At 40.8% G+C, this 14,225-nt stretch overlaps 1 protein-coding gene across 2 annotated transcripts in view; it reads right to left on the bottom strand.

Moving 5' to 3' along the window:
* ABCB1 (ATP binding cassette subfamily B member 1) overlaps nucleotides 1-14,225 on the bottom strand; it is a 73,358-nt gene that overhangs the window by 33,151 nt on the left and 25,982 nt on the right. For both annotated transcript variants that reach the window (XM_075922433.1, XM_075922434.1), the window contains 8 exons: nucleotides 12,906-13,077; nucleotides 11,553-11,666; nucleotides 9,060-9,170; nucleotides 7,678-7,803; nucleotides 7,360-7,563; nucleotides 5,252-5,422; nucleotides 1,716-1,877; nucleotides 670-828 (listed from right to left, as the gene is read on the bottom strand). In XM_075922433.1, the coding sequence (XP_075778548.1) occupies nucleotides 670-828; nucleotides 1,716-1,877; nucleotides 5,252-5,422; nucleotides 7,360-7,563; nucleotides 7,678-7,803; nucleotides 9,060-9,170; nucleotides 11,553-11,666; nucleotides 12,906-13,077 (1,219 nt within the window). The remainder of the gene's footprint in view (nucleotides 1-669; nucleotides 829-1,715; nucleotides 1,878-5,251; nucleotides 5,423-7,359; nucleotides 7,564-7,677; nucleotides 7,804-9,059; nucleotides 9,171-11,552; nucleotides 11,667-12,905; nucleotides 13,078-14,225) is intronic.

The raw sequence follows: 14,225 nt of genomic DNA, 5'->3' as shown, positions 1-14,225 counted from the left end.
TTTGCCCAGATAAAAAGTGCAGTGTTCGGACCACTTTATCTTTGACAGTGCATTCGGTAGTATTTGTTGGATCTGACTGGGTTATTTATTAGGAACAATTTGTTTTCATTATCTACAATTAAATCATTTTTACTAATGTTTGCTATACAAACAAGTCAACATACAGACTGTAAAATGTTTGTACTAATTCAAATATGATATTCAGAATTTATTAGGGGAACGATTAAATGGTTTTGTTTCAATTTCATAACTATGATAAAATCTATATAGACTACTTCAAATAATTCTGTTTCATAATTTAACCAATTGTCATGGTTAAATTCATCTGACCTTTGGACCTAAATTCTTTCCATAAGCTTTTATACAAACCAAACCCGTGTTAGCATGAATGTGCATGTTTTTAATCACATTATGAGATTTTAATCCACTCTTTATGCACTGTTTGTACATTATATTAACATTAATATATTAAAATATATTAACATCTCCTTAGCAAGTTTTTCCCTCTTCTCCTATGCCAGACTGAGCAAGCTCTCTGCAAACGTGGAATTTTCTTAGGCATTAGGTGGGAAAATCATTTCTATCTGAATAAATACGGTCCCACAAAGCAAACAAAGAATACTAGATGCAGTGTAATAAAAGAAAAATATTTCAAGCAAAGACACATACAGGTTCAACAGTTTTCACATCAAGGCTATCATCCTGTATTTCTGACTTTTTGGTGCTTTTTCGAGTCGATCGCCTTCTCAGGCCATTTCCTACTGATTCTTTCGGTGCCACTTTGGTTGTGTGTTCAGCTTCTTCTGACTGAACTTCAGTTCCTATTGTCTGAAATGGAGTACAATGTCATGTTAATAAAATGAGTTGTTAATATAACAGCTTGAAATTCCAAATGATGATTAAACTCAAGAGAAGTCAAACCATTGTTAAATAAATGGAATAATGATTAGGTCTAAACCATATATGGCACTCTAGTGGTTATAAAACTGACTATGTCTCTACTCAGTGTGGTTCTGCCATTCTTATTCATCTGTGTAGAATCTAACTCCTCAAGAATGTGGTAAGACAATAGATTGAAAAACTATTGTTTCTTATTTACATTGAGTTCCATTGAACTGTTTTATTAGAGGAAAGCAGACTTAAAATGGATTACACCCATGTTAAAACTATTTCCATTGTCAGAGTAGTGTAGAAGAGGCTTAATGTAAATGAGAATCATGTTCTTAGTGGGCATATTTTAAAATACTGAAGAAGGGAAGCAAAGTTTGCCAACTTGTGCAGAATTCCATGAAAATTCTGGAAGAAAAAAAAAAAGATGATGGAGATGGACCAGATTTTTTTTAAAAATTGGGGAGCCAGGTTCATCTGAGACACTAGGAAGTTAAATAGGTGGCTAAGGATTCAGAGTGTTGATAAGAGCTAGAACTGGACACAATTTGTCTTCACTTTTCCTCATTTGTTACCTCTAATCCAATATTCTTAGGACTTTGGCCTCAAAATTCCCTGACTCATTTCCATTTCTTTGCACTGATCCTTTGCATATTTTCCCAGTTATGTAATTTAGTTCTCTGCCTCAAGCAACACTTTCTACTCTTTCCTATACAATTTCATTGTTGACTAAATGTTGTATGGTTGGAGCTTTGACAAAATCAAATGATAAAAATCAGCAATACAGAACATGATGAAACTTAGAATACAGGTTGAAAGAAAACTACCTGCATATTAACAAGTTTGGAGTAAATTCCATTAATTTTAATCAGTTCATGATGGGTCCCTTGTTCTGTGATGACTCCATCTTCAAATGCAGCTATAAGATCAGCATTTCGGACAGTAGACAAACGATGAGCTATTACTATGGTAGTGCGGCCTTCCCTGGCCTAGAAATGGCATAAAAGTAGATTAAAAGCATGTACATGTTAATTTTTCATTTTCAGTGTAGAGCCAGTTGAAATATTTTGACTGAAAATTTCCAATTTATAAATGGTGGTTTTATCAACATTTAAATTTTTCAAGTGAAAATGTCATTTAACATTTTAAAAAATTTTCTGAATAGGTGAACTGAAAGAAAAAGCAATCTAAACATCTCAAAATTATTATTTGTTTCATAGTTAGATCAGAAATAATCTTGTTTCAATATTTCAAAATATTCCTTTTTGATCAAAAATATCTAAAGTTTCTGTATTAACATTGTTAATTCAAAACTTTTTTGGAATTTGAGGTATCAACTTTTTTTTTCCAATTCAAGACAGAGTAATTTTGAAATATTGAGGTTACTGAAAAGAGGAAAGCCTGCATTTTATTAAAAGCTTTACTTTAAAAGCAATTTACATACATTAACTAATTGAATTCAAAAGCCCTGATATTGCAATCATTATTCAAGCTAAGTAAAAGTTATACCTGTAACTCTCTAAAATTTTGTCTATAAAGTTACTTCAATTACCCAATTGATTTTGGAGTTGTCTTATTGTCACAGATAATATCTATCAAGTGTCTGAGGGGCTAGCTAGTTTAAATACCAGTTGAGAGAAGGCTTTAAATTAAGTTTGTCAAGCGATTAATAAAATTGTGATTAATAACATGACTCTTAAAAATTGCAATTAAATATGCTGTTAAACAATAATAGAATACTGCTTGTTTATAATGTCACCTAGAAGTGACAGCAGGCATTTGCATGACACTATTGTAGTTGGTGCTGCAAGATATTTGTGTGCCAGATGTGCTAAAGATTCATGTTTCCCTTCATGCATCAACTACTATTCCAGAGGATATGCATCCATGCTGATGACAAGTTCTGATCAATCATGATCCAAAGCAACATGGACCAACACACGTTCATTTTCATCATCTCAGTCAGATAGCACCAAGAGAAGGTTGATTTTTTTTTTGGTAATTTGTTTCTGTAGTTCCCACATTGGAGTATTGTTCTTTTAAGACATCTGAAAGCATGTTCACCATCTGTCCCTTTCAGATTTTGGATGGCACTTCAGATTATAAAGCCTTGGTTCAAGCGGTGTAGCTATTTTTATAAATCTGACAATAGTGCCTTCTTTGCATTTTGTCAAATCTCCTGTGAAAGTGCTCTTTAAACAAACATGTGCTGGGTCATCAACTGAGACTATCACATGAAACATATGATAGAATGCAGGAAAAATAGAACAGGAGACGTACAGTTCTCCCCCCAAGTTGAGTTCAGTCACAAATTTAATTAACACATTTTTTTATCAACATCATCACTATGGAAGCATGTCCTCTGGAATGGTGACAGACGCACGAAGGGACACAGTAAACTTTTTTGTATCTGGCATGTAAATACCTTGCAATGATGCTACAAAAGTGCCATGTGAACACTTGTTTTTACTTTCAGGTGACATTGTAAATAAGAAGCATGCAGCATTTTCTCCCATAAATGTAAAGAAACTTGTTTGTCTTAGTGATAGGCTGAACAAGAGGTAGGAGCAAGTACAGGCAGTCCCTGGGTTACGTACAAGATAGGGACTGTAGGTTTGTTCTTAAGTTGAATCTGTATGTAAGTCGGAACTGGCATCCAGATTCAGCCGCTGCTGAAACTGACCGCCAGTTCTGACTTACATACAGAATCAACTTAAGAACCCCAAGCGTCCCCAAGTCAGCTGCTGCTGAAACTGATCAGCAGCTGATTCCAGGAAGCCCGGGGCAGAGCAACTCTGCCTCGGGCTTCCTGTAGTCAGCGCTGGTCAGTTTCAGCAGCGGCTAAATCAGGCGCCTGGGGCAGAGCAGCTGGGGTGCTGCTGGGTTGCTCCAGTAGCGCCGCTCCTCGGCACTAGTGGACCAACCCAGCAGCACCCCATCTGCTCTGCCCCAGGCGTCCTGATTCAGCCGCTGCTGAAACTGACCAGCAGCGGCTGAATCAGGACCAGAGCAGCTGGGGTGCTGCTGGGTTGGACCAGTAGCGCCCAGAGCGGCACTGCGGGACCAACCGGCAGCACCCCAGCTGCTCTGCCACAGGCGTCCGGAGAAAAGCCTAGTCTGCTGGGGGGGGGGGGGGGGAGAGGCGCATACTAGCTGCGCCCCCCCCACCCCAGCGGACCAGGAAGACACGGGCGGCGGACCGAGACGCACTGCGGTCCCGCCGCCTGGGTCCTCCGCGGCTTTGCTCCCCGTCTCCCTGGTCTGCTGGAGACCAGAAGACCAGGGAGATGGGGAGCAAAGCCTCTGAGGACGCCAGCAGCGGGGCAGCCGTGGGGCGTCTGGGCTGTCCCGCTGCCGGCTTCCCCCGCGGCTTTGCAAAGCCTCGGGGAAGCCGGCAGCGGAGCAGCCCAGGCGCACCTGGGGTGCCCCGCTGCCCGAGCCGCCCCGCCGCTTTGCAAAGCCTCGGGGAAGCCGGCAGCGGAGCAGTCCAGGCGGCTTGGGCTGCCTCGCTGCCCGAGCCCCCCCGCAGCTTTGCAAAGCCGCAGGAAAGCCGGCGGCGGGGCAGTCCAGGCGCGCCTGGGCTGCCTCGCTGCCCGAGCACCCCCCCGCGGCTTTGCAAAGCCTCGGGGAAGCCGGCGGCGGGGCAGCCCAGGCGCGCCTGGGGTGCCTCGCTGCCCGAGCCCCCCGGCAGCTTTGCAAAGCCGCAGGGAAGCCGGCAGCGGAGCAGTCCAGGCGCGCCTGGGCTGCCCCGCTGCCCGAGCCCCTCCGCGGCTTTGCTCTGCGTCTTCCTGGTCTGCAGACCAGGGAGACGCAGAGCAAAGCCCCAGAGTACACGGGCGGCAGGACCGCGAGGTCCCGCAGTCCGTGTACTCTGGGGCAGCCCCGTTCGTAACTGCGGATCCGACGTAAGTCGGATCCACGTAAGTCGGGGACTGCCTGTAGATTTATAGGCTCTAAAAGTTTTACATTGTTTTGGTTTGTGTGTGTGTAGTTATGTAACAAAAACCCTTTTGCACCAGATCCTGTAAACCTCTAATTTTGAGGAATAAGGGATCTTGTGCAAAGAGGGGTTTTTCCAACAAATGGCCCTGTCTACATAGGGCTCTACAAGACCGGCAAAGATGCAGCCAGCTGCCTTAAATAATGAGCGTAAAATTTTCAAAAGTTCCTTGGTGATCAGGTAAATGTAACGCTTAGTGAATCCATTCAGCTAAATATATTGCTGGTGAATTGGAATTTCAAATTGTGTATTTAAATGTGTTTATAAAATAAAAATTTACCTCAAAGTTTAGCTCACACAAAATTTGAAAAGTTTTAAAGATTAGAACTAAATTCATAGTTTTTGTTTTAAAGCTATACAGACCTTGTCCAGTGCTGTTTGCACAACTGATTCACTTTCAGTGTCCAAAGCTGAAGTTGCCTCATCAAGCAGAAGAATCTTGGGATTGCGAACTAGAGCTCGTGCAATGGCTATTCTCTGTTTCTGACCTCCACTCAGTTGTGCCCCTCTTTCTCCAACCATGGTTTCAAACTTCTGCAAAGGTATTAAGATAAGTTTCCAAATCTCTCATGTTTTAAAGTGCCATATCAACAAAAGACAGACTAAAAGGCTGTGTCTACACTGGGCCACTTATTCCAGAAAATCAGCCGCTTTTCCGGAATAAGCTGCGAGCTGTCTACACTGGCCCTTGAATTTCCGGAAAAGCAACGACGCTCTACTGTACAAAATCAGCCGCTATTCTGGAAAAACTATTCTGCTCCCGCTCGGGCATAAGTCCTTATTCCGGAACACTGTTCCGGAAAAGGGCCAGTGTAGACAGCACAGTAGTCTTTTCCGGAAAAAAGCCCCGATCGCGAAAATGGCGATCGGGGCTCTTTTCTGGAAAAGCACGTCTACATTGGCCACAGACGCTTTTCCGGAAAAAGGGCTTTTCTGGAAAAGCAGCCTGCCAATGTAGACGCTCCTTTTCCGGAAAAACTGAAAACGGAATAGTATTCCGTTTTAAGCAGTTCCGGAAATTCATGCCAGTGTAGACACAGCCAAGATGTGCTCAGTCTGCTATGTCCACAAAGCACTTTCCTTTTATCAAAGCACAACCAGTGAGACTATCTCATGAGCAGATCATGTGCTTTTTTCAGTCTTAATCAGGGGTTTTCCAACTTCATTGCACTGTAAACCCCTCTGATAATAAAAATTAATATGAGACCCCAGAAGGGGAACCAAAGGCTGAGCCTGTGCAAGCCCTACCATCCTGGGCAGAGGGTAGGTGAGGGAGGATCATAGCTGAAGCCCAAGGACAAGGGGCTTGTAAACTGAGCTTTTCGGCCCTCAGCACTAGTGTTTCTGCCCTAAGCCAGCCCTGCTGACCCCATTAAAACAGTTGAGAACCACTGGTCTATCTAATTTTTGCAAAGTGCTCATCAAACCATGACTAGCAGATTACATTGATTCTGCCATCTTTCAAGAAAGACGGGAAAAAGCCTTGGCAAGGTTGGAATTTGCAATTATAGATTTAGCAATCTCTAACTTCTGAGTTATGGACAACCACCTAACCTCAGGATGGTTCTTACCAACAACCACAGGACATACCACACTAATACCAACCCTGGTACCTTCCCTTGCAACAAACCCCATTGCCAGCTTTGTCCACATATTCATTCTGCTGATACCATTATTGGACCTAACCAAGTGAGTTATAAGATCAAGAACACATATTCCTGCGCATCCAGAAATATAATTTATGCTACCATGTGCCGAAAGTGTCCATCTGCTATGTACATTGGACAAACGTCTCAGACACTTCGCCAAAGGATTAATGCCCACAAAACAGATATCAGACAAGATCACAAAGAAAAAACAGTTTCTTGCCATTTCAACCAGAAAGGACACTGTCTCAACGACTTAACTATCTGCATTCTGCTACAAAGACCTTTTACATGTGCACTTGAAAGGGAATCCTCTGAACTGTCATTCAAGCTAAAATTCGACACTCTCCGGGGGGGATTGAACAAAGACCCCAACTACCTTACCCATTACAAAGATAGCTTCCCCAATTATCATCTCTAATACCATTAGTTCACAGACATCTACCTTCCCCACCTCTAATATCATTAACTCACAGACATTTACCTTCCTTCCCCCCCCCCCCACATCTCCCTTCTGTTCTGAAATGTGATTTGTCCTTTTCATGTGTGTTCATTTTTTTAATTGTATCCTTTGGTATATATGGTTGTGACTATTTTCTTCCACTATTTGATCTGAGGAAGTGGGTCTGGCCCACGAAAGCTCATCATCTAATAAACCATCTTGTTAGTCTTTAAAGTGCTACATTGTCCTGCATTTTGCTTCAGCTACACCAGACTAACACGGCTACATTTCTATTACTATTGAGTTATGGAAAGTTCTCCTAAGGAGCTATTTAGTATTAAAAGGTTTAAGAGAGAATTTGGCAGCAGAATTGACTTGCTTACATTAGGGAGTTTCATGATAAAGTCATAGGCATTAGCTTCCTTGACAGCTTTTTCAATCTCTTCCATAGTGACATCTTCACGGCCATACCGGATGTTTTCTGCAATAGTAGTAGCGAATAAAACTGGCTCCTGATTCACCACACCAATAATCTCCCTCAGATATCTTAAATTTAGGGTCTTAATATCCTGCCCATCAATGGTAATCTAAGATAAAGAAAATTAAAACATGGGTGTAAATGTCCCAATCATGGATACAAACTTCATCAATATTACAGTAATTTGACATATAAAGCGTCCAGCTCAGTTCAGGTATCTTACCATGCCCTTCTCTGGATCATAAAATCTCTGGATCAGTTGAACTGTTGTACTTTTCCCACAGCCACTGCTACCAACCAAAGCTACTGTCTGGCCACAATTAACCTTCAAATTCAAGCCTTTCAATATCTATTTAAGAAAAGAATAGTAAAAAAAACTTAGCAAAAATATAATGGGTCAATTTCTGCTCTTCCTTTCATAATATAAATCTGGAGAAATTTCAGTGACTTACGTGGAATTTCTCCATATTTTCAGCAGAACTTAATTTAGTGTCAATACATTGCACAATATAGATGCGGTTTACACAATGGCTTACTATATTTTCTATTGAAACATTGCCACATATATGTACTATATTCTGTCTTTAGGTAGTAGCAGCTTCATTTATTAGCCACACCTTTTTAATGAGCTGATCCCCAGCTCCTAATGCACTGCCCTTTTAAAGCACCAAAACGGCAATTGAAAGGGGTAGCGCACGCAGAGCCGGGGATCAGCTAGGGATCCCTGGCTCTGCGTTGCAAAGCCCCTTTGAAGTGCTGCTCTGGCGCTTCAAAGGGTCTCTGCTTGTGCTGCCCGTTTAAAGCGCTGGAGCGGCAATTCAAAGGGGCAGCGCAGCATTAACGCCTGCGATTAACACATTAAAAACTTAACGCATTAATCCTATCCTGTGTTAATTGCAGGCATTAACTCAGGTCAATGGACAGCCCTGCTTTGTATCAGTATAATAAAACTACGCTCCATGTTAGAAACAAGCAGTATTGGTGAAAGTGCAGTTTTGATACTATAACTGTGTCTACACTATGGACTTCTGCTGGCATGGCTATGTTAGCAGGGATCATACTTCTAAACACCTATGATCGACACAGTAATGCCAACAAAATTCTGTAGTGTAAACCTGGCCTTAGATCCCATTCATGCTGCTCAAAAGTTTTTACTTTGCTCTTATTCATTCTACCCTATGTGGAATCTAGCTCTAAGATGATGATCTACACAGAATAGAAGGAAATCCCCCCCAAATCACTGCTATTAGCATATACACTAGTATAAACCTTAGGCTCCAGGGGCCTGAACCAGATTTCATGAGGTAATTGTGAGTGTTTTCTCTGATTTCAAATCAAAGTGAAAACAAGGCAATTAGTGTTTTTCACACAAGTTAGCAGTCCAAGTTAAAGAGGGAACCTTTGCTAACTCCAGTTTTTGAAAATAGGGTTGCCAAATCTCCCAACTGGATGGACTGAAAACCATTTGTGGCAATGGAGTCTGGTCCATCTGGTCTGGGAGAGCTGGAACCCTTTTTGAAAACAGAAGTTTTTTTTATAGTAACATTTTCCTGTCACTAAATGATCAAGTTATCTTTAATTTGAAGTCATCTTCACTTCCAGTACCTTTACATCTTTCCTAGATGGATAATTGAAGAAAACATTGCGGAATTCCAAATTCCCTTTAATGTTGTCCGGTTTGTAGCCAGCCTCTGAAAAACTGTCAATGTGAGGTTCCTAAGTAGAACAAAATGCCAAATAGAAATGAAAAGGAAAAAAAAAAGAGTAAATTCAATCATGTTTCATAATGACAATCCCTTTGCATTATGCCAGCTGCTAAAAGTCTTAGAATACAACATCATAATTATTTAGCAATATTAAATGTATTTTTTAGTGGCTTGGGTGACCACTGGAAGGTGAAGCTTCCAGCCCCTGTCACCAGTATTATTTGTTTTGTCTCTTCATTACTCTGTTCCTTAGTTATTTATGCAACAGATGGAAAAATACTTTGAAAAAAGAATGAATTAAAACATTTGTTTAAATTTGGTAGACGGCACTGGAGATTGAGTCTCTCTGTTTATCCAGATGCAAGGGCTTCACCCTGACCTGGATAGGTCACCTTTAAAATCAAGAGGTAGCTCAGTCTCCAAGCTCATTCATGTATTTGGCCTATCTGTTATAGTTGTTAGTTTTGTGTTGAACCATCCCATCCCACTAAACAGTTTTATAAAATACTAGTATACAGTAGCAAAATGTTTATGTTGATTGTATTAATTTAAAAAAAATCCTGATTCTAAAAATATACTTTCTTTAGCTGCCTTTCCTTTTTCCACTAATGGAATTCCTCCCAAGGACATGTGAGGGGACAAGCAGTCTCTGGTTATTCAGAATATCATAGCTTATCTTCTGAAGCCTCAATTCTGCAAGCTCTCAGTCCACAGAACTTCAACTGACTTCTAAATGAAGTTCACCAGAATTCCACATTTTGAAGGCTTGTAGAATCTAATGTCTACTATACCTTTGAGAAAATGCTCACAATTGCACCATCACTTGTGCAGCTCTCCTGATTGTAACAAGAGCAGCAGCACTTGCATAGACCAGGAACCCAAGTTTTTAACCACCATTACTTCTAATGGTGGCCTGAGAAGATCTGGAATCTTTGGTTGCAAAAACATCAGTAAGCATGTAAATCCTGCCTACAGTAGAGTGTTCCAACCATTGCTGCTACCCATGCTTCAACAGTTGCACATTTTAGAAAAAAATAGGTTAGTGTAGATAAAGCAACTGACTGATAAATTCAACTCACATAGTGCCACTGCTTACATACATACATACCTGTTTATAAGAAAACAAATAAACGGTTTCACATTTTGGGCACAAAAGTAAGTGTTAAATTGTCAAATAATTGGAAATAAGCAGGTTAAATTAAAACATTTAAATTATGAATAACTAAAGATAATCAATCTCACAAAAATAGCTTAGACTCACAAGATCCATTCTTGTTTTTATCCCCCTTTCTTGTTATGCAAGTTGCACAAGGACTTTGAGTTTCATTTTCAGTTCAACATTAACCTGGCCTCCTTTTTTATCCTGAAGTGTTGCAAGCAGGAATAACTGCAGGCACAAATATGCACTTCTAATTTTTTTAATGGATGCACATGATGCCATTTAAATACAGGCAGTCCCCGGGTTACGTACAAGATAGGGACTGTAGGTTTGTTCTTAAGTTGAATTTGTATGTAAGTCGGAACTGGTACATATTGTAGGGGAAACTCTAGCCAAACATTTCTCCAGAGCTCAGTTTTATTCTCCCACACCTCACTTCCCTCAGTCCTTTATTCTCAAGCTGAGGTGTCTGCTGAGAAAAGCCGCTCCGCGTCTCCCTGGTCTGCTGGGGGAGGGGGCGGGGGGCGTGCTAGCTTCGCGTTTCCCTGGTCTGCTGGGTGGAAGCAGCTAGTGCGGGGTTGCCTCACACCATTTGTAAGTAGGGATCCAATGTAAGTCGGATCCATGTAACCCGGGGACTGCCTGTATATAAATACCTCATTGCTAGACCATGTCAGATAGTTAGACCTTTCTACAATATCAAATTGCACTCACAATTACATATACCTACTAATCACAGGCCCAGAAAGAGAGCCAGGAATTTAAAAATCTGACTCTCTGGCTGCGTCTAGACTGGCAAGTTTTTCCACAAAAGCGCCTGCCAGCTGTCTACACTGGCCGCTTGAATTTGCGCAAGAACATTGACGATCTAATGCAAGATTATCAGTGTTCTTGAGCAAATACTATGATGCTCCTGCTCAGGGATAAGCCCTCTTGCGCAAATGCTTTTGCGTAAGAGGGCCAGTGTAGACAGGTAAAAACTGTTTTGTGCAAAAAAGCCCTGATGGCTAAAATGGCGATCGGGGCTTTTTGCGCAAAACCACGTCTAGATTTGCATGGACACTTTTCCGCAAAAGATACTTTTGCGCAAAAGCGTCCGTGCCAATCTAAACGCTCTTTTCTGCGAATGCTTTTAACGGAAAAACTTTTCCGTTAAAAGTATTTGCAAAAAATCATGCCAGTCTAGGCGCAGCCTCTATGTTTTCATATGATAATCATAGCAAAGATACTTACATTGTCTATGATATTAAAGATAGCATAGGCAGCTCCTCTTGCATTAGCAAAAGCCTCCATACTTGGTGCAGTCTGTCCAACACTGAATGCTCCGATTAATATAGCAAAAAAGACCTGAAGAATAAAAGAAGAATGAAGAAAAGAATGCTACCGGGTCATCCAATTACAAAACTCTAATAGGATAACTAAACTTATTCATGAATATCTACTAATTTTGGTCTAGAAGCATGTTCAGCATGTCTAGATTCAAAGAAGGAAAGAAAGGAAGGGCAGCTACTGAGGAAAAAGATAAAGGATAAGAGGAAGAAAAGGGACTCAGAGTCATTTGGGAATCACATTCCTTCTTGAGATGACCACAGATGGATATTGTTTGGACTCTGGTGTTGATGCTTGGGACAAGCCAGAGATGGTTTGAGGTAGTAAGTTAACCTCCCTATAGGCAGATGCAAACAAAACTGCATATAACAAACAGGACAGCCTTCTGTTAGGAACTAAGTCATTTTACTGCTAAAATATTTTAGATATTAACTGTTTTTTGACCAAAACAAATATTTTCATGTATATGGGTAATAAAGTTATGCCACACAGAAATGCTGGTAAGAAACTGGTTCTCATTTACTGGCTCTATCTACAGGATATAGGCGATAGTTACAAAAGGGTTTTACCCCTGTCCTGTAGTATGGGCTTCTGACATGGGCAGTTGGTAACTTAGGTAAGGGAAGGCCCAGCCTTCCCAAGACTGCCTATATGCCCAACCACCTATGGCTGGGGCTCCCACTGGGTAAGGTAAAGCCATGGTGTAGCATCCCAGCTCCCCTGGTCACCAGGGAGGGCTGGGCTGGGGCTGTAGTAGGCAGCCCTGCTCTCCATGTGGCCAGGAAGTATCAGGCTGGGGGTGGGTGGGCTTGTCTCCAGGGTTGGGGCAGAAGGGAAAGAGCTGGGGCATGCTTTCCGCAGCTGGGTTTTCACCCACCACTCAAGGATTCCGACTCCTACAGTTACCAAATAGTATCAGATGAAAATAACTTTTGGTCAACACTGACCTGGTCTGATTTAAAAATTAGTGACTTACAGATGAAATAATTATTATGTTGTTACCAGTCCTATGAGACAGCGAATGCTCACACATTGGTAGTTTGATCATTGCATTTTATTTACTTAGCCTGGTTGAAAAATGAGGTTCAACAGTTCAAATTCATTGTCAATTTATAGTGTATTTAATTCCATGGACTTCAACATGTTTGCATTCAGTGTAACTCAGTGCAGACTCATTCGGTTTAAACATAAACTAGTACCCAAAATTTTATTTGGTATTTTTAAATTAAAATTGCTCATCTACTGAGGTACACTCACCGTAAGGACTTTGCCAATGCTATAATCTTCAGATAGCACCAAAGTGGTTCCATACCAAAATGCTAATGCATATGATGAATATATCAGTAAGAAAGCAATACCCATAGAAATGTTGGCTGTAATAGCTTTCTTGATTCCAATGTTTTTGGCATCTTCTAAATTTTTATGATACCTACAAAAAAAAAATCACATGTTGGGAATGTTAAAAAAATATAGCATATTACGTTTTTTTCCAGGTGCAGACATGTTAACAAATAAATGACAATCTGATATATCAAAAATACATTACAAAAACATTGATGAGCGAACTAAAAGTTAATGAGCCTCACTGGAGCATATTCGTTAGTATTCTTTGCACAATATTTTTATATTTGTTAATGTAATGACCGCTCCAGCTTCCGGGACGACGCCTGCTGGCTAATGGCAGCCAATGTAAGGATAAAGATGATTGATTAAAGAAAAGGGACGTTCATTTGTTTCACTGTAAGATACAAGTTTATACCTTCATTCAGATATACTAGTCTCTTTTCTCTACCTGAGCTATGCTGTATTCAGTTTCCTGAAAACCAGTCCTTTCCTAGATTAAAAAAGGAAAATAATAAACTGTCTCTTAAGCAAATAGATCACCCTGTGAGAGTGAAAAGGACATATTCAGAGTTAGCCTTTTATGAGGGCCAAGTGTCCATGAAGCTATTATCTGATCTCATTAATCCTGACCCTCCCCCCCCAGCTCAGAAACAGCTCATTAATTATGGCCCCAAAAGGGTGGCTAGTCTATCATCCTATGACAGGTGGAACTCAGGTACAAATAAATTAAACTGCTTGCTTCAGAACACACAGGACCACATACCAGAGGCTTGAAGATGATACTCTCTGTAAGAGGAGAACACTGATGAGGTACACTCACATACCACAGTGCACCCTAAAAAAAGTGCTGAGTTGAACCAGATGGCCCCCTCTGACCTGAGGCAGCCCCTGGAGAGTTTCTGCCAAGTTTTGTGGTTCTGAGGGTCATCTTTAGATAAAAGGTTAGGACAAATGACAGAAATGTGTTTCCATATTACAAGAAGAATAAATAAATCTAACTTAATGGAACTGTCAAGATATGTAAAAGCCATGGCTTAGTGAGTAAACACATTATATTATTAGTGTTACTCTTGTCTTTTCTTTCCCAATCCCCTTTTTTGTCTGTTTCTGACTCTCACTTATTGCATTATATGAAAATTAGATTGTGTGCTCTTTTAGGCACTATGTCTTTGTTTTCTGAGGTTCTGGAAAAATAAATAATCATAATTCAGCTCACAATAAAACCTGTAAAAG

The sequence above is a fragment of the Pelodiscus sinensis genome, chromosome 2 (assembly GCF_049634645.1).
Source record: "Pelodiscus sinensis isolate JC-2024 chromosome 2, ASM4963464v1, whole genome shotgun sequence".
NCBI classification, from domain to species: Eukaryota; Metazoa; Chordata; order Testudines; family Trionychidae; genus Pelodiscus; species Pelodiscus sinensis.
The sequence above is the reverse complement of the archived record's forward strand: the minus strand, read 5'-3'. Positions and strand labels throughout refer to the sequence as shown.